General features: G+C 37.5%; 1 protein-coding gene and 1 long non-coding RNA gene across 4 annotated transcripts; one reads left to right on the top strand and one right to left on the bottom strand.

The window, feature by feature from the left end:
* Nucleotides 1-2675: 2675 nt before the first annotated feature.
* LOC142141531 (uncharacterized) lies at nt 2676-3621 on the bottom strand. The gene is made up of 2 exons (XR_012688685.1): nt 3484-3621; nt 2676-3230 (listed from the first exon to the last, which is right to left on the bottom strand). It is a non-coding gene; the product is annotated as an uncharacterized LOC142141531 (long non-coding RNA).
* NIPA2 (NIPA magnesium transporter 2) lies at nt 3062-14196 on the top strand. 3 transcript variants are annotated; one of them, XM_075200095.1, is made up of 7 exons: nt 3062-3174; nt 3932-3956; nt 5731-5959; nt 7604-7660; nt 7876-7966; nt 11157-11317; nt 11789-14196. In XM_075200095.1, exons 3-7 carry the CDS (start codon nt 5821-5823, stop codon nt 12427-12429), a joined length of 1089 nt encoding a protein of 362 aa, XP_075056196.1. In that variant the 5' UTR covers nt 3062-3174; nt 3932-3956; nt 5731-5820; the 3' UTR covers nt 12430-14196. The 3 variants fall into 3 exon arrangements, with proteins under 3 accessions (XP_075056196.1, XP_075056197.1, XP_075056194.1); XM_075200096.1 differs by lacking the exon at nt 3932-3956 and having other exon boundaries at nt 5804-5959; XM_075200093.1 differs by lacking the exon at nt 3932-3956.
* Nucleotides 14197-19434: the final 5238 nt, after the last annotated feature.

Below are 19434 nucleotides of genomic sequence, written 5' to 3'. Positions count from 1 at the left end.
ACTTCTCCCTAACTAATTTCAACCATGGCACTGGCGGGGAGTCAGATATCTTAATCACCTAACGTCTTCCACTATTTTTCCTTAATTTTCTGACATCCAATATCGCTTTCATATTCCCTCAAAACACTTCTATCAATTTCTACAACTATTCCATTTCCATAATACAGTCAAAGACCACCTCTCCTCCTGCCCTCTCTCTACCTTTGAATCCCTCTGTCTACGTCACTCTTCAACAAATGGTCTTATCTGTACACTGTACTATTCTTTGGGCCTTCGGGGCCCTCACGAACTAGACTGGGAACAGGACCTTGGTGAGGTGTTACTAGATGAAGAATGGTCTGAGATCCATGAGAAGGCTGCCTCCAGTTCTATTTGTGTTAGAATTAGGGGGAATATCTATAAGGTGCTATACGAAAGGTATTATGTGGTGTCGCAACGTTGTAGAATCCTCCCTGACTCTTATGATCGGTGCTGGCAGGGGTGCTCCCACGAGGGCACATGCCTTCATATCTGGTTGGCATACCCAAACCTGACAAGCTTTTGGACTGAGATCAAACAATTGATCCAATCAATTTCTCAGGTGGATATCCCCCATGAGCCCACATTTTTTCTTCTTCCTCTGGGTGCCCCCTCGGCAACCTGCCATCAGAATAAACTAACTAGACACATTCTCTCGGCGGCTACATGCCAAATAGTAGCGGACTGGTGGCAGCAGTCTCCCCCCTCCCTGAAGACCATAGTTAATAGAGTTTGGCAGACCCAGCGAATGGAGTATATGACCGGTATTATCCGCAACTCCCCCAGAGCCTTCACCAAGGTTTGGGACCCGTGGCTTTCCTTTTTCCAGGCTTGCTCACCTTTCACATAACTAAGTATTACTAACTCTCCCTCCTCCCCAGCTCTTTACGTCCCTAACATTGGATCTAGCCACTTCTTCTCTTTACCACTACCCTTTATCTCCTCTCCCTCTATATCCTATTCATTCTCTCCCTTTTTGTTCGTTTCTTCCCTCTGTATGGAAATCTCTTAGTCACTCTCCCTTTTCATCTATAAATGTATGGTTGATGTGTTGAGTTCTATCTCTACGCTGGTGGTAGACCCTGTTTACTTACCTTGTTATTTTAAATTTGCGTACTCATAATGTCAATTGTAAACTATTTCACGTGACCTTAAAAAAGAAAACGTTTTTAAAAAAAAATAATTGTGATACATCTTGGAATCCCTCTGTATTGTTATTCAATTCATACAAATTGAAGGTGACGGGTGTGTTGAGAACCTCTGTATGATATATTCTAGTATTTGGAAGAAAATCTAGCTCTACAACTCAACTATGTGTTCTGTGTTGTCTCACTGGCACCTTTTTCACAGTAAATTGTTTGTTTGTTTATTCTCAACATAAGCTAAACACTGGCTGCATTTGACTATTACATCAGGGCCTGCCCTGACCTAGTAGAATATAGGAACTGCAGATGTAGATTATTACTCTCTACCAATACAGCATCAACATATAATGTAACCCTTTTAGAGATAGTGTTTATTCATTCACATCCGTTCCTGCCCCAGTAGAGCTTATCCTACCACAGACACATTACCATCAATTTAATTAAAACCTACTGCAACCTGTTTGCTCATGTGGGTGGTAACAGTGTATAAGCTTAACTCCTACCTTGTAATACCCCTGGGTCAAACATCTCCACCTCGGAATCCTGTGGGTTAAAGTTAGAGAACAGTTAGGGGCAGGGGGGTATCTGCCCCTCAGACGGGTCCCATAGTGGGCTACCTTGGGCTGGGCCACCTGCATTTTTTTTCCTTGCTTCCAGAAATAAGCTTCTTACAATGGAAACAGGTAGGGATCCTGCGTGCCAGCCAACCAGTGTCCTCATCCGGTGTGGCCTCGTTTGGTGATATTCAAACTAAGTGGCAATTGCCAAACTCAAGACTTTTGGCGCTGTCACAATTGAAACTTTTTGGTAGGGTGCTCACAATTTTTGAATCAATATGCAAGTCCCTGCATGCCCTTCACACTTATTATCCCAGATTTATAAATTGCTAATGGAAAATCTGTTTAAATCTCCCTTGAAATTACAGAGGAATTGGGAACGAAATTTAGATGGGGCAATTGAGGAAAATGACGGGTTAAATATCTTCTATGCCGCCCAAGCATTCTCAACAAATGTATTGGTTCTAGAAACTCAATATAAAGTTTTGACTAGATGGTATCGCTGTAAAAGTCTTCTGGCTCAAATCTATCCTGGGGTTCCTAACTTATGTTGGAGGTGTGTTGTATCGGTGGGTACCGATACACAACATATCTGGTGGCAATGCTCTAAATTACGTGACTTTTGGTGCAGTGTTTTTTGCTCACACTAAAACTGTATTAGGAGGAGTAATCCCAGACTCTCCATCTTTTTGGCTCTCACAAAAGACCGCAATCCCAATTTCCCAATACAAAAAATCTCTTCTAATTAAGCTCAATTTAAGGATTTATTCTAAAAATTCCAAATCCAAAACCAAAACACACAAGGGTGGTTTTGCCAAAACCCGAAGCTAATCTAGATCCAAAACCACTTCACGGGGGTCAGTGAGCATCTCTGATTTAAACACCTTTCAAAATTCTACAATATGCATTTTACATGCATGTCAAACATCAATGGGTCACACATGATTATCACTGATGATCTTTAGCATTTTATTACAGAATATAGCTGACAACCTAATTCCTTTTCACGGTACAATAATACTTGGTTTATATTTTTCACACCAATTTTTCAATTGTAATAACATGGACTGACTTTAACTGGTGTTGTTTTTAACACTATAATTACCTTAGCCCATATGACTGCAGTTGGAAACAAATGTGAAAAGCAGAATAAAAGTACTAACAGCACACGCATCCGGTTGGCCTTACACATAAATGAAATATTGAACTTGACCATGACAGCTCTTTCACTCCCCTTATTAACTGACCGACTGACATCTTTGTCCGTTTGATAAAGTTTGTTGAATTACGCTCTCACGTGTCCTTGCTCGTGACACTGCTCCCCTCCAGCGGTTGCGGAAGCAGGAAACTGGCAGAGTGACGTCACGCCTGGGCACAGTGTGGATGAGATCCATGGAGAGAGCGACTCCCGGGACAGTGTGGCGAGTGAGGGGCGGTCCGCGGCTAGTGAGCAGGTAATAAGCTGTCATGTGTCACTTCATCTATGTCAGGTGACAGGGATGATCGGGTTCTGCATGTCAATGACAAAGACAAAGTTTGAGCCTAAATCCTCTCTGTTAATTGTCCATACCCAACCCCAGTTATATATATATATATATATATATATATATATATATATATATATATTATTAATACTTTCAAATGTAATGATATATTTCAATGTAAGAATTTATCTCGTGTACAATTAAACAAAATGCACAATGCCACCACTATAATTCTTTGTTAGTATATCTATTCTTCTGAGTAGCATTAATCAATTCTACCTGTAGTAATATTTCTGCAGTCCGGGGAGGCCTCTATTAATTAGTCATCTGCTTTGAGCTGGCAGTCCCAGGAGGTGAGGCTGCACCTTTGAGATCTGCTTCCTTGTAATTAGTCACTGTGTTACAAGAGGAGTCAGCATGTTGTTGTCTGGTTGCATCTTGATAACATATGTGAATGTGATGCCTGCCTGAATTATTAAAGCATTGATGCTGCTGTTCTCTTCTGTATGTCTTTTTTTCCATTAACATTTGTTTAAAATGTCCCTGCTGGTGAGACTCAGAATGCAGAGAAATCTACACATTTCCACGCATTTATAGGTAGTGTTAAAGTATCACAGTGTGGCATTTTACACAATCAGAATGTCCGAACATTGTTTAACACAGATAAGTTATGTGTATTTAAATGATAACATCACTGTAGTGACTACTGCTGTTGGGCTTCTTGCAGGTGCAGTGTAGAAAGGTCCCTGATGGTAAGTAGTAGTGTGTAATTACAATTTTACATTTACATATGGATACAGGAAAATAAGATGAAAAGTAGTGTAAATACTGATCAATGGTGATTTAGTCCTTGGTCAATGCAAAAGCACTACCTATTATTAAAAATTGTAATAATAATAATAATAATAATATTATAAACACTTATTTATATAGACAACAAAGAACAATAGCCATCACTACTTTTTATTTAAAATATGTTAAGATCTGATGAGCTCCTGAAACTTTTTATATATTTATTTAACAATGTTAATTAGTAATTCCTTTTATAGAACTATTTGTGTGTTGGGTTTAGTGGTCATTTAATAATATAGTATTTAAAATAAAAGACTCACAGCAACGCATTTTTCTGTATCCTGACATGTATTATGTTTTAGGTGTGTGTGTGTGTGTGTGTGTGTGTGTGTGTGTGTGTCACTGAAGCCAGATTACTATTTGATTCTTCTGTTTTCTGTTCTTTAACAGAATAGTAGTTATTTTGTTTCATGTTCCATAGAGGTCGTGTAAACATGTATATTCTTACATTTGTGTAGGTGATTGATGAGACCAATTACATATTTGTATCATAGTATGTGCTGTCATTGTTATTATCTAAACTCAGAGGGATAATGTTTGCTGTAATGATTCTGTATTTTACCTGTATTTTATTATCTATAATACTATTGGATATTGAAATATGAAGATGGATGTATAAACCTGCTCCAGTAACAGTTTAGTTCTTTTTAGTCAGTTACTTGTTATACTTTTGTTTGGGGAGGTTTGCATTACCTTATATGCGACAAGTCTTTTATTTTAATTATCATTTGTCTGCAAGAAGAATTGTAAGAGCTTCTAATATTTCTGGGGCAGTTGTATTCACTTGCTTTTGCTAATATCATATTGTGATCTGAAATTCATCCACAAAACTATTGTTGAACTAAGGCTCCTGTGTGAGGCTCCTGAACAATTTGTTGTCCACAACTATTTTAAACCATTGTGTCTTTTAAAACATCTCTGTTTACACAGCACACTACATTATATTGTGCAATATATATTTAATTATAAGGAATCTTGTTCAGAATGTCTGCTGCCAAGTGCTTATTGGAGCGTATTGACCATGATGTGTTATGTGATGTTTATACATCCATGTCTACGTTTTTGTGCCACAGATCATTTTCTTATATTTCTACTTTGTGATAAGGCAGCTGAAATACAAAGCATCAGGAGTCCTACAGCATTTAATGCTTCTAGTTTAGTTTTTTTCTTTATAAGAATATTTAACAAATATAAGACTATAACAAACTGTATACATTGTAAAATCATCGTGCATAAAGTCTTAGCCAGCAAGATTATGAGTGTTAGAAGCACAGATAACCGCTTTGTTCTGATGTGTATATTCTGGTAGTGATACTCTCTCTCTTTACTTTTCACAGCAATGTTAGGTGCACCTTGTACATATATGCAATGTCATCTCCGTAACAGATTAGTTATTCCTGCAGTCATTGCTTCTCCCATGGATTTCTCAACATTTATTGCCTGTGTATTCATCAGCCTGTAGCATTTACCTTTAGTGCACATGAAGCTTTCAATATATCTGCTTGCTTGGAGCTTATTGTCTTTTTGTCACCTCAAAAAGCAGAATAAGCATTGTGTTTCATGACATATTGATCTGTATTACTTAAGGGTTTTCATCATTGGGATGGTATTTTTTCTTCCTGAAAAGCATAAATAATGTTTTGTTTTTTTATTTATTATTATTCTTATTTGCAGACATAATATTGAATTCCTCACAAGAAGTTTCTTTGCCCTAATATCAATGTATCTTGGTCACCAATGTGGTTAGGTTAATAACACTTCAAGATGAGCAAAGACAAAGGAAAATTTGACTTTTATATTGGGCTCATACTGGCGATTAGCTCAAGCCTTTTCATTGGTGGCAGCTTCATCTTGAAAAAGAAAGGGCTTCTCCGTCTGGCAAGAAAGGGCTCCATGAGAGCAGGTATACATTAGGTGCTATGCTGAACACTGTTTCTGATTGGACAGTTCTGCCTCTTCTGTACTATATCTGTGGAAATAAATCACAATATTACATATTTGATGTTATTATTACTTGCTTTTGATGCCATTCATTTTAAGTTTAGCTAAAACTAAAGGTGAGGGATCTTTAGTGTTTGTGTGCTTGCATGAAAAAGCTATATATATGTACATACTTTTTTAAAAATAATTTTTAGGTCCATTAAAACACACACACACACACATACTGAAGAGGAAAACAAATGCTAGCATGTGATAGCACATAGTGATTTTTCTGGTGCAGTCACACAAAGCTGCAACAATCTTACTTTAGGTCTTTCTGGTCTATAGACTGTTTCAAGTGTTAAATGGTCCTTCTGACTATACAGTTTCTGTAGTTCAGACAATTAGGCTGACAAAATACAAAGGATGAACTAAACTTATTCTGTAGGAATACATGAGACTGGGATTACAACTGCAGTGCCCTAGTATATTAGCAATGCTCTTTCTACCTGTCATCACAACTATCTAGGTGCAGGGCAAATATTATTAATTGCATTTATGTTGGTTATATTTCACCTGTATGTCAAAGTAAAGTATTTATTCACAAAGAATATTTAGCTTCCATATTGGTAAAGTGTAGCCCAGAATTTGCTGCAGAAGATATGCTATGATATTAAATAGCTAATAAAGCAGCTTGTCAAACTAATTTTATAAGGGTTACACTCATAAGGGCAGATTCAATAAGCCGCGATGTTCGAAGGAACATTGTAGCTGCACATTTTATATGGTAAAAAATAACGCTCTCTTTTGCTTGCGTCTCTATGGGGCGCAAGCAAAGGTGAGCTTTTATTTCACTAACAAAAAAATTGCAGCTTAGTGTCTAGCGGCAGCTCCCGGACACTAAGCAACTTTTTAATTTTTTTTAACAATATCCCACTAGAATGGCTAATTTGTACTACTGCTGAGTTTTATCTCTATCTGTATAATGTCCTAGTATCCATAGGTCACTATGCAGTACCTCACTGCATTGTGAGAAATTAGTTACTATTTTTCAACATTTAAGTAATTATCTTTTGCCTAAACAGTAACTGTATTTTTATGTGCACACTTCTTAATAGTGAAATCCCATCAGTGACCATAGAATTCCCCACAAGGGCCTGTTTACACCTATTCACTGTTAATGCACTTTCTTACAAATGTCTGCAAAACACAATAAAAGTAGGATGAATTGTTTCTTATGGCCTTGTTTCTGTGATTGTGTTCCTAAATTTGAATGCTGCATTTAAAATTCTAGTATGCAATAAGGCCCGTTTCTCCTGTTAATGTGCACAGTAATCAGTAAAGTAGATTGTATTGGGGATAGTGCATGATAAAGTTGTTAAAAAGACATTACTAAGGTCAGAGTTCTCACGTTTTCAACATTTTCCCAGGGCACATGACAGAATAATCCATCAATGTAATATGTTTAAATGTAGTAGATGGCTCACATTAAGCTTTGACAAGTAGATTGTTATGTTTTATGTAGTGGATTTCGAGTTCCTTTGCGTACAGTGAGTTTGATTCTTGCTATTCTGAGCAGAAATTTTATATTACATTAATCCTAATGTTATATCTTTTCCATCTATAGGTCAAGGAGGTCATGCATATCTTAAAGAATGGTTGTGGTGGGCCGGGCTTCTCTCAAGTAGGTATCTAAAGAGAAACAAGAACTATTGTGACCTAGTCTTAGCTCATTAGTCTTCCATTTTTGGGAATAAATGTGACCACATGATAAACAAATAGATTTCTGTTTAATAAAGACTCATTTCAATCTTTATGCTTTTTATTATTCTCATGTCATTGTATTGGCTGTAGCACTTATGCTTTTATTGTATTCTGAACAATGAATTTCTCTTTCAGTGGGAGCTGGTGAAGTTGCAAACTTTGCTGCATATGCCTTTGCACCAGCTACACTTGTGACACCCTTAGGAGCCTTAAGTGTATTAGTCAGGTAATATGTCAAATTCTTTCTTTATAACATACAAGCAATGCTTCTATAAATTAAGTTTTGATTGGGGAGAATTGACTTGTATACGTATGCTAAATGTAGAAATATAACTTGTCTTGTTGAAAACTTAACTTAACATCACAAATGCGTGTGACATCGCTCGTAGCTCTTGTGATCTGTGTCTACACATGACATCAAGTCTGCGCCACCTCTTCAGTCAGTCTCTTCAGTAGGAGACACCAATACGTTGATGTCATGTACAAACGCTAAGATCAGAATTTTTTGATGCACTCCTATTGGTCACGACAGAATGGATGGGAGGACTGCTAGTGATAACAGGACTGAGAGGAGGGCTATTGGTGGCAACAGGAGGGAGGGGAGGACTATTGGCTACAATAAACAAAATCTGTTTTTGTTTTTTAAACATTTGTGATGTCCAGAATTGGAAGAATTGTTATGATGTGGCCTGAACACTTGACTAATTTGTTAGTGTTCCTTAAATATAATGAACAGCAGAATTGTAGGTATAACATACAAGCAATGCAGAATTGTAGGTATAACCATCTAACAAAGTATAACTCCATTATTCCTTTCAATGATTTCATGACCATTTTTTAATCCTTTGCAAGTTTTGTAATAGAATTTGCGCTTGACCTGATCTTAAAATAGTGGATTCAGTACATCCCTAGTTCAGAAGAAAGATACGTATTACACATTATACAGAAAATCTCTCTATATTAATTGTCAGTCAGTGTGTGCAGTAAACAGCTTTTTTTGAAGCACCACCATTTTTTTTTGTTGTCTCTTTAAATAAAACCTATATATGTGTGCTAAAATTCCCACCATTCCCCTACCATACTGCAAATGTTACTTTCTTGCACACAACACAAATAAAGAAAATAAAATGAAGTAAATGCCCCTTTAATAAACCCGTTATAAGTGTTCAGGTGTCGCCATATCAGACATAACATCATTTTGTGCTACTCTATTCAAACTGCTGTAGGTGGCTAGGTCATGTGCAAGGGAGGGGAATGTCGTTGACAGAAAATTGCATATACTCCGCCTCCCCCAAAGATGTAGATGCTGCAGTAAATGTAAATGCTAGATAGAACTTTTAGGACTGAACTCTGTTTGACGCAAACCAAACACAGCACACCACCCAAAACACCATATCTACTGTGAAGCATAGTGATGGCAAATTGGTCAAGATTAAAGGAATTATGGATGCTGCCAAGCACACCCAAATTCTTGATGTAGACCTGTGGCCTTCTGCTAGATATCTGAACATGGGCATGTGGTTCACCTTCCAGCATGACAACAACCTTAAACATTCTGCCAAGAAAACATTGCAGTGACTTAAGGATAGGAAGATGAATGCCCTTGACTAAATTCAATACAAAATCTGTGTATGGACTTGAACAGATCAGTTCATTGACACACTCCACGAAATTAGACTGAACTTGAACAATTCTGCAAGGAAGAATGGCCAAATATTCCCCAACTAGGTGCACAGAGCTGGTAGAGACATATCCAGACAGACTGGTGGCTGTAATTACAGCAAAAACTGTCTCTACAAGGTATTACATCGTGGGACTGGTCACTTTTTCAGCCCTGTTCTAGTTTTTCATAGTCAAGTTCAAACTTATCACATATATGTGATAAGTTTTAACTTTTCTATAAACTATAGACCTTTAGGTTAACACCTGTTGCTGTTTTAAATAAAATATTTGATGTGGACAGACTGCTTATTGCAAGGTACTTGAAAATACTCATTTTAGGTCTAAACTTTGGTCTATACTTGCATATTTACATTTGCATACCATTGCAAAATTGAATACTTATATTTGTTGGACCCAATTTGCATTTATATGGTCTATTTATACTGACCTACATACATACATGTGGCACCAGGAAGTTCAGATTTTGTATAATAAATAAAAGGGTATACGTATATTCAGACTCTTACTCTGTGTCCACGGGTCAGTGGAAGAAAGAGTTAATTTTGAAACCAGGACACCTATCCTTCTCATAATTAGTTTGCCTCGTTTGGTGGGGAACAGCCTGAAATTGTTACATATGAATATTTAAGTGTCATTTTTGTTTAATCCTAAATAAAATGTTACTTGAGACTGCCTCTTTTTGCAACACTGTCTGGTTATTGATTTTATTGACTTGTGTGAGATAGGTCTGTCATGGTGGCAGTTGTATGGAGGATCTGTGCTAGGCTGTGTCTCGCTGCAGGGAAATGCCAGCTCATTTCAGGGTGGAGCTGAGAATATAACTAATGGTGACTGCTATCTGCAATGATCCCCACTGATAACTTATTGGGACTATCTGAGTTAATGTAAAGTGCTGTTATTTTTTGTACTTGCGGTTACACTGGTTATTTTAGTCAGCACATGATGATCTTGCCTATTTTGCTATTGATTTGTTTTGGGGAGACAGAGGGTTAAATAATTACTGAATTCTCTTTACTGTTGTACCAATATTATTCAAGTCTTTGCTAAGGGTATTCTGGCTGCTCTGTCACAAGGCACTTTGTTTGCTCTGTTACTGATTTTCTGACCTCTTGGCGTGAGAGACTCGCACTCCAGCAGGCAGGTGCAGTCATAGTAAAACTCTGGGTTGGGTGGTTAATACAATATAGGTATTAGTAGTCCTTTTGTAATGTGTACAGCATATTGCAGGGTGTTTATAGTTAATGATTTTTAATTTGTATCAAGTCAATATTGGTGTTGCATTGTTATTGGAGACACAGGTGATTATTTTCACATCCAGCTCAAAGCTTGACGTATCTTTACCAAAATAAGTTGGTAAAAGAATAACAATGTAAATCATATTTACACTGGCAATCAACAGCAACAAAATATGTAAAACAAATGGGCTTCTAGGTAATTAGGATTAACCCCTTAATGACCATTATGTCCTAATATAGTAATGTTACTCAAAATAATGTTTTTTGTTTTATTTTTAATAATAATAGTAATATTTCATAATCTTCCCTCGCGAGTTTTATTTTTTTTGGGGTGGGTATGTACATGCATTCGTCTGATATCTCTATAAGCGGGAGGAAGAAAAGCACATGATTGATTCATGTACGGTGTGCTGTAAATGCACACAGGCATGGCACCCATATGCAAAGTCTTTATGGTGTAAGGTGATTTTGACTGATAACTCAAATGTTACATTTCAGTGCCATCCTGTCCTCATACTTCCTAAGCGAGAAGCTAAATCTTCATGGAAAGATCGGATGTTTGCTGAGTATACTGGGATCAACAGTGATGGTCATCCATGCTCCCCAGGAAGAGGAGATTGAAAGTTTAAATGAAATGTCCATCAAGCTAGCTGATCCAGGTAGCATACTGATTCAGCAAAGTGACTATCTGCATTTGAGCCTGGGTGGGAATTGATAATATAAATTAGAAATGACTATATCTGAAGTGTATACAGTTTATTATTTCAATACTGCCCAGAAATCCTGACATAACAGGTAAAGTAGGGGAGATGCGCAGTATACTGCGCACTACTGAGAGCTAATAACAGATGAGGGAGATTAGGCGAAACAGGATATGCACATCTGACCCCTAGTGGAGGAACATGCATTACAGCCTGGGTCTTGCTCCAGTATCCCGTGCATTTTGACATTTTAGCTTGAAGTAAAATTGCTCGTCAACACATAATGACATTGTAAAAATGCAAATTACTAACATTCCTTATATTTAATAAATGTATTATTCTAGGTGCAGGGGGGGTGGACATTTTTTGAAAAGTTTTAGGTTGCTGTTAAATAATATAAGTAACAATGTATTTTTCTTTCTTCTGTAGGTTTTTTAATATTTGCAACGGTAGTGGTCATTGTCTCACTTATCCTGATTTTTGTGGTGGGACCAACTCATGGGCAATCCAATATTTTGGTCTATATCTCAATCTGCTCTGTCATCGGAGCTCTGTCTGTCTCCTGTGTTAAAGGATTAGGAATTGCTATTAAGGGGCTGTTTGCTGGAGAGCCTGTTCTAAGGAATCCATTGTCATGGATCCTAGTAATCAGCCTTGTAGTATGTGTAAGCACTCAGATAAACTATTTAAACAGAGCTTTGGATATATTTAACACCTCTTTAGTGACTCCAATTTACTATGTATTTTTTACCACCTCAGTGCTTACCTGCTCTGCCATTCTATTCAAGGAATGGCAACACATGGCTGCTAATGACATGATTGGCACCTTCAGTGGTTTTATAACAATTATTGTTGGAATATTTTTATTGCACGCCTTCAAAGATGTGTCTCTTAACCTATCTAACCTGCCAGTTTCTCTACGGAAAGATGAACGAGTCGTAAATGGGAGCCTTTCCAACAATATTTACGAGCACCTGAACGGTGATGAAGAGAGTCACCTTTGTGACAGCGAACTACAAATAAATGAGAGCACTGCTTCTCGGCGCAATGGCAGCGTAGCTTCCTTTTGAATGGAAATTCTATTTTCATCACTGGCAGTAGAACCATATGCATGATCCTAAACTCTTCTGATGGATCATTGGGTTAATATTAATAATGAATTGCCTTTGACATTTTACTCAGTAATTTAAATAAAAAACTGGATGCCTTCTAGGTATCTGTGACACCATTTTGCTACTCGATATTCTGGACCAGACACCATTTCAGCATAAAGAATAAACCAGCATTGGGTGTAGAACTTGTACAAAACAAACAAAAGGAAAATAACAAGTAAAACATAAATATCTGAGCCTAATTTAGTTATGAACTATAGCACTGAAAGTATAGTATGTCTATTGAGACCTTTCATAGTGAAAATTATAATAAATACATTCTAAAGGTCCTTGACTCGCTATCTAGGAATAACAGAAATAGGCAACCTGTATCCCTCCGACTGTTGTGGAAGCAGAGGTTGACAGAGCATGCTGGCGAGCTCCAGGATGCCTAAACATTTTAGTACAATAAACACAGCACTGGTATGATGCAGAATTGGGTGTTTGGTGATATCAATGTGACACTTCATAGATAGAAGCCAGAGAGGGCTATGTGCAAAGTGGAAATCGGCTTTAAGTTGAACCTTAAGTGATTAAAGCAGAATTGTTCTATGTACATGCTGTGTTTTTTTTGTATTAAGTCATACCTTTGTTTATATGCCTGCTTTTCATTTATTGGTTTGTGGTCCTTGCTTTATTTATTAGTAGAGATTGATGTACTATGAGTCCTCTGGCAAGAAGAGGATGAGAAGTATGTAGGGCTAACCAACATGCAAGTTTAAACGGGGTCATGTCTCCAGAGAACACCTCTCCCTGCATATATTAATCAGGTAGTGGCGCCTCCATTAGATTGCAGGTCCCCCTAAATTACTGTAGGCGTGGTAAAGCTTTCAGTTTTGCAAGACATTCCCTATCTGGAACGTGGAATTAATCTAGTAATTAGACACATGGCTCTCTTCCAATGTGCTGTTGTCCAATCAGATCACTTATTGTCTTATTTAACGTAATGAGGTAAGGGCAAGTCTCAATGGAAAACACTGATTTTGGAGAGGAATTCACCAGATGTGACGAATCCCTTTAAGAACAGTATTTAGCTGGTGGCCTGTGATAGTGTACTAATCATTAAGAGGCCATACCAGCTCATTGACATGTCCATGCAAAAATGTATTGTAATTATTTAATTCTGATTGCTGAAATTTAAAAATGAATAACTGAGCTGTATGGAGATCTGTGTATTTTCACGTTGCCAGTCTCAAAATATCTGCATATATGAAAATGTATTTCTTTATCTCCCCCAGTGGTGTAGACAATCTTTTTAACTTTGATTTGATTGGACCAGCTTGTGTGTGTTTGTTTTATTTTGCCTTAAACTATTTTTTTCTTAAATATGTAAAACTGTACATAATTTTTAAAATATGTTGCACTGATAACTTTTAAATGTATATAAATAAATCTGTTTCCAAATTCAAGCTCTATATGCCTAATGCTGTGCAGATTGTTGTCTCGTATAAGTTACATTTCCTCCGTTTGTATAATAGGGGAGTGGGTAAGTACTGGTAAAATATAACCTATTTTTTAAAATAAAAATCTTTCTGAATTTACCAAAAACAATATCAGTTGATGTACTTGTATAAATCTCCCACCAAGTTATGTACACACATTGTAATTTACAGTTGTAGCCAACATTTTGAATATCCACGGACCAATTACTTGTTTTGCCAAACCTGAATTAAAACGCTAACACAACCGCCGCAGGGTTCAAACTTATTTCTGCACAATTTTTATTTTCTAAATTTCACAGACTGAAAAAAAAAATTGAATATGACAGCTGCAAAAGTTTTTGCATCCATTCGCCCCAATGCCTGGAGCACTAGTGTGGATCTGTCGTGTTCCTATAGTGTTATGCTACATTTCATGAGTACAGGGAATGCCCTACAGTAACTACATGCAGGGTTTACATGAACCCTGAAGGAACTATCGAGGGAAGATTAAATCAACCAGTCTCAGTGGTGCCCTGGTGAAGAGGGCACTGTCTCCTAACCCTGGCTGAATCTTTGCCACAGAGTTTGATGTTAAAGCACACACCAGGACGAGGCTGATTCAGAGGTCATAGTGTGTACCATTAAAATAGCATGCAGTTCATCGTTGAACTAATTTCATACACCAGCCAAAAATAAGTGCTCAAAATTGCAATATCAAATTCTTCCTTCAGTGCCAGTGATAAATCTCAGCTGCATCAAACAAGAAAAGAAAAATACACAATAGTGTATGTGGTGCAAATATGGCATGATGTGTAAAAGCACTCGTAGTGATGAATCAGTGTAAATAAAGGAGAGGGAACAACCAAAAGAACCTTTAAGTATCACATCACCACTGGGACACTGGCTATTTCCTTTTTTGAAACTGTATACTTTGAGTGCAATCTCTTTATATGTTGTCTATGCTAGCAGAAAAAGAAATAATGCATTCTTAGAAGACACAACTTATTTTATATTGGGTAAATGGGACCATATCAGCTCACTGTAATAGATTACATTCCTTTTCTTAAGCATGGCAGTTCCAAAGACTATTTTAAGGAGTTTTGCATCTGTGTGTGTGTGTGTGTGTGTGTAATGTGTAAGCAGATCCCCAAGACAAATTCATAAAACCATCTCTGCCAGTCAGGTGCAAGAGTAAGCTCATCCTGTCACACCAACTATAGGCTGCTGTCCAACAGTTCCTCCCCATGCACAAGTTATTCTTATAATGGTAGAATGCTTGATATTGCCAAATGCTAACACTGGATGGAGCTCTTAATCAGCAAATATAAACATAATTAAGTTGTAACTGAACATTACTGAATGTTATGAAAATTACTTTCCATGTTGGCCAAATAATAAACTACAATCTATCTGCTTTTGCTAAAAAATAAGCAAAATATAAAATTTAAGCAGACAAGTCCAAAAGTGGCTATAACTTTAGAAGAAACACTTCACTATCTGACATCTTAAATCCGGATGGTCCTGATGAAACATCACCAAACCTCTGTAAAACGATTGATGTCAGAAGATCTGTACTGAACAGCAAAGGCTATGTTTAATTGATATTCTGGCTGAGACCTGGTCCTATATAAAATTGTACAGACTGCTAGGCCTAGAGAATGCTGTCAATAGAGATGAGGTGAATTAATATAGGACTTATAGGGTTGTAATATTTGGGAAGGGTGGAGAGATTTCAGTGAAAAATTACTGTCCACAGTTAATATGCTTTATAATTTTATGGTTAATCAAACATTTGTTATACATAAATAAAATATCTCAAGACATATGTCATATTACACAGCACTATATAGAGTATACGTAGTCACTCATAAGTCCCTGCCCTACCCCATCTCACACACAGGGGTGTGTGAGGAAACCCTTGCAATTATAGTGAGATTATTTACACACACACACAGAGCCTTGACTGGAATTGAACACACACACACACACACCCACCCCCTCCCCCCCCTTGACTGGAATTGAACCCATGACCGCAATGTTGTTGGACAGCAATGCTAACCATTGTGTCATTTGGTTTATATGATCTTGTGCAACAGAAAATCCTTGAGAAGATATATGCAAATGCTGAAACTGGTTAGTGGTTTTAATTATTCATGAATATGATAACCTAGATGTATATGTGACTTCCTGAATGTTCTCAATAGAAGTGTCTATACAAGGGATGAGTCCGCTGTGTCCTTGATAAAGGTTTTAAGACTGAAGAAGAGGTGTTTGGAATAACTTGGTGGAAGTCTAGATACAGAAAAACATGGACCTCCTTAGCATCTATGAAATTATGCCTTTTCTAGAATTGGATTATAACAGAGCAATGTTTGGTCAAACATTTAAAACATAAAAGTTGATTTTTACTCGCTGTAAAATCGATTTCTCTGACTTCATTGGGGGACACTGCGAGACATTGGGTATAGTAGGTGGGACTAGGAGTCTAGGCACTTATCAAGCTTGTTTGTTCCCCACACTCCTCCCCTACTATGCCCCTCCTGTCTAGCTCAGACCTCAGTTTTGTAGAACCAAGCCAGCAAGAGAGGAGAAACAATTCAGAAAATAGCACCAATGACAGCACTACTTTCAGAGCAAGGGAGGATGCGCAGTGTCCCCCAATGGAGTCGGAGAAATCGATTTTACGGTGAGTAAAAAACTTTTCTCTTTCCTACCATTGGGGGACACTGAGACATTGGGGACATACCAAAGCTGCCTCAAAGGGAGAGAATGCTCTGGAACGGCTGCATGCAATATTTTGCACCCAAAGCTCGCATCAGTGGATGCAAAGCCATGCAACCAAGAAACTGCAGAGAACGTGGACGTTGTCACCCTGCACGAGGAAAGCACCCTGACGTGCTGTCGAAGAAGTGCCAACCCCCCTGGAGAGTGAGCTCTAAAAGTCACCTGAACAGCATGAGGGGCACGAACAGAATGGTGGAAGTGATCTAGAGGGCAAGAGACTGTTTGGAAACTAGCCAGTCCCACTGAGTGTCTGAAAGGACGAAGAGGACATTAGTCGCACCGACAGAGACCGTGCGGCCAAGAGCACGAACCACTTCCAGCCAAGGAAGAATGTCGCATGAAAAAGGAGAAAGGATAACAAAATGCTTGACCACAAGCCACTGTGTCAAGTGTGATGCAGACACTATCCTGTGAACCAATAATGCCCGCTGCAAAGCACTGCTCATCCTGGAAAAGTCAAATGTGGAAGTTCAATTTCAAACTGTTAATTTGGGCAGCTGGAACAATTTCAAAAATGAAGACCCATAGGTATATTATACAAGATTTACTAAAAATATGCAAATGCTTTAACAATTACAGGGTCTACCATAATTAATCTAGGAAAGTCCTTTTTTTAGTTGCATCTCTAACTCATTTATCTGTAAGTTATTAAGCTCTTACTGTAGCTTGGACACAGCTTAGAACCACTGGATTACCTATATTATATATACACACCTTTTCTTGAAAGCAGTAATTGATACAAGTACGTACCCACCTCACCAAAGCCTTATGGGTTTCACACACTTGTAAACTCAGACATTAAACCTTCATTCTTTTTAAATAATGTTATCCCAAAATCAGTGCTCCCTCCCGTTTGCAGCCTAAGTATATAATCACCACCGGTGATTGGAATACTTAATAGTCAGCACACAGTTTGCATTGGTTTACATATATACATATATACTTCTGGACGTGGAATTGAGACACAGAGTTTATGTATAAGTATAATTACTAACTAGGTGTCCTTTTATTTTTGTTCTATTCCGTCCATTCAATCATTTGGAGACGCCACAAAAGAAGAGAGGATCTTACTGCTTGACATTCATTTGGATAAAACACCTATTAAGAATACTCCATTTTCTTTTGAAAGGATTGATTTCTCTTATTTATGGACATTGTGGACTATTTATTTGGTTTAATAGTTTTTTATGCCAAGTTTATTTGAAGTACCACAGGATTTTATTATCCCGTTTTGGAGAACAAAAGAGATAGAAAGTTATACAGAATACTTTTTTATTCTTATTATTTTTTGTGTTAGAAGATCAAAGAAACATTTGGTCATATTGTTTTGCCCTATGCGCCTTGTTGTATTTTATTGATCAAAATTAAACCTTCATTCACCTTAAATAAAACACAACTCTTAAATAATAGGTCTCAGATTTGAGAAATGACAGGGATCAGCCAGAAGGGAGTCATTTATGGTTGGTGACATCGCTTGGGTAAATGTTTAAATATCTTCATGGTCACTTAAAATGGAAGCATAGACTTACCATGTGATTGATTCTATTCTAGAGTCCTCGGTGACAAGAAAAAGGCTCTGCAACTTTAGGATGTATGGGAGGAGAAATAAATAGTAAAGTCATACTCTAGGGAATGAGTAGGGGGGATAATCTGTTCTTCGTTTTGGTGACATATTGGAATGATTGTTTTATTTTGGCTAATTTAATCATTAGGGAGTTTAAAAATTATTTTGAATCCCCAGAGAACAAAGCTTCTCCACTCGCAGTCTGCCCTATCCTCAGCTCATTAGCTTTGCACAACTGAGTCTTCATTGCCTGCTTCTCTTCCGGTCTGTAGACTAGAGCAGGGTTCAGGTGGCAGCAAGGCAATGGCACTGCAGGACTCCTGACGACTGTCAGCTGGTTTACATGGGATGGGCCTTTCTTAGGTGCATTGAAATTTCTTTGTAGATTTTAAAAACAATGAGATTTTTTTTTTTTTTTTTTTTTTTTTTTTTTTTTAAATAGACACAGCGGGCCGCCAACTTGGAACCAACTGAAGCTCAATCTGTGATCATTCTTCTCTCATTACACATTCTTTACCCTGTCAGTTGCCTGTGTTTTGATCCCCTAGTTCTCAGCCTGGATGAGCAAATGCTTAATGAAATAGATCAAGTTGTCTGCAACTTTTTCATCCATTCTTTTCTATTTGTCTGCCCTGACAACCAGACAATCAACGGAGTTGTTGTTACATTAATTCATTTAATGTACCCTGTTTCTCAGATTTTATTAGTTTCCCAAAAATCCTTTTTATTTCATTTCAAATTGCATGTTGTTTCACTCCACTTCTGCAGTGGACAGTATTACACATTTCTATAAATTTTAGTGTACAATTATTTGCAATGTAACAGATTGAAAAAAATAACATTTAATGTGTCGTGTAAAAATGTGGGTATTCATCCAGTTAATTCATTTTAATTCAATTTTTTTTTCTATGTGCTGTAAAATACTTTTGTGTCAAAAGTATTATAGGAGGGATACCTTTATTGGCTAAGCAAAAAGGATTTATGTATTTACGTTAAATCCGTTTCTCTGATTCCGTCTGGGGGACACTGCTTACCATGGGGTTGTGGAGGGGAGCACAGGAGTTGGCACCTAGCTAGTTAATCTTTAACACTGCTGACAGACCCCTCCCCTCTACAATCCCCCTGCCTCTTCCTCCCCAGTTAATTAAAAAGCCC

The sequence above is a fragment of the Mixophyes fleayi genome, chromosome 2 (assembly GCF_038048845.1).
Source record: "Mixophyes fleayi isolate aMixFle1 chromosome 2, aMixFle1.hap1, whole genome shotgun sequence".
Classification (NCBI taxonomy): Eukaryota; Metazoa; Chordata; class Amphibia; order Anura; family Limnodynastidae; genus Mixophyes; species Mixophyes fleayi.
This window is presented reverse-complemented; position numbering and strand designations above follow the sequence as displayed.

Coding starts and splice junctions, on each gene's coding strand:
- NIPA2 (XM_075200096.1), top strand. CDS start 5,821: ATGAGCAAAGACAAAGGAAAATTTGACTTTTATATTGGGCTCATACTG. Junction 5,960..7,603: donor AAAGGGCTCCATGAGAGCAG/GTATACATTAGG, acceptor TTCCATCTATAG/GTCAAGGAGGTCATGCATAT. Junction 7,967..11,156: donor GCCTTAAGTGTATTAGTCAG/GTAATATGTCAA, acceptor GTTACATTTCAG/TGCCATCCTGTCCTCATACT.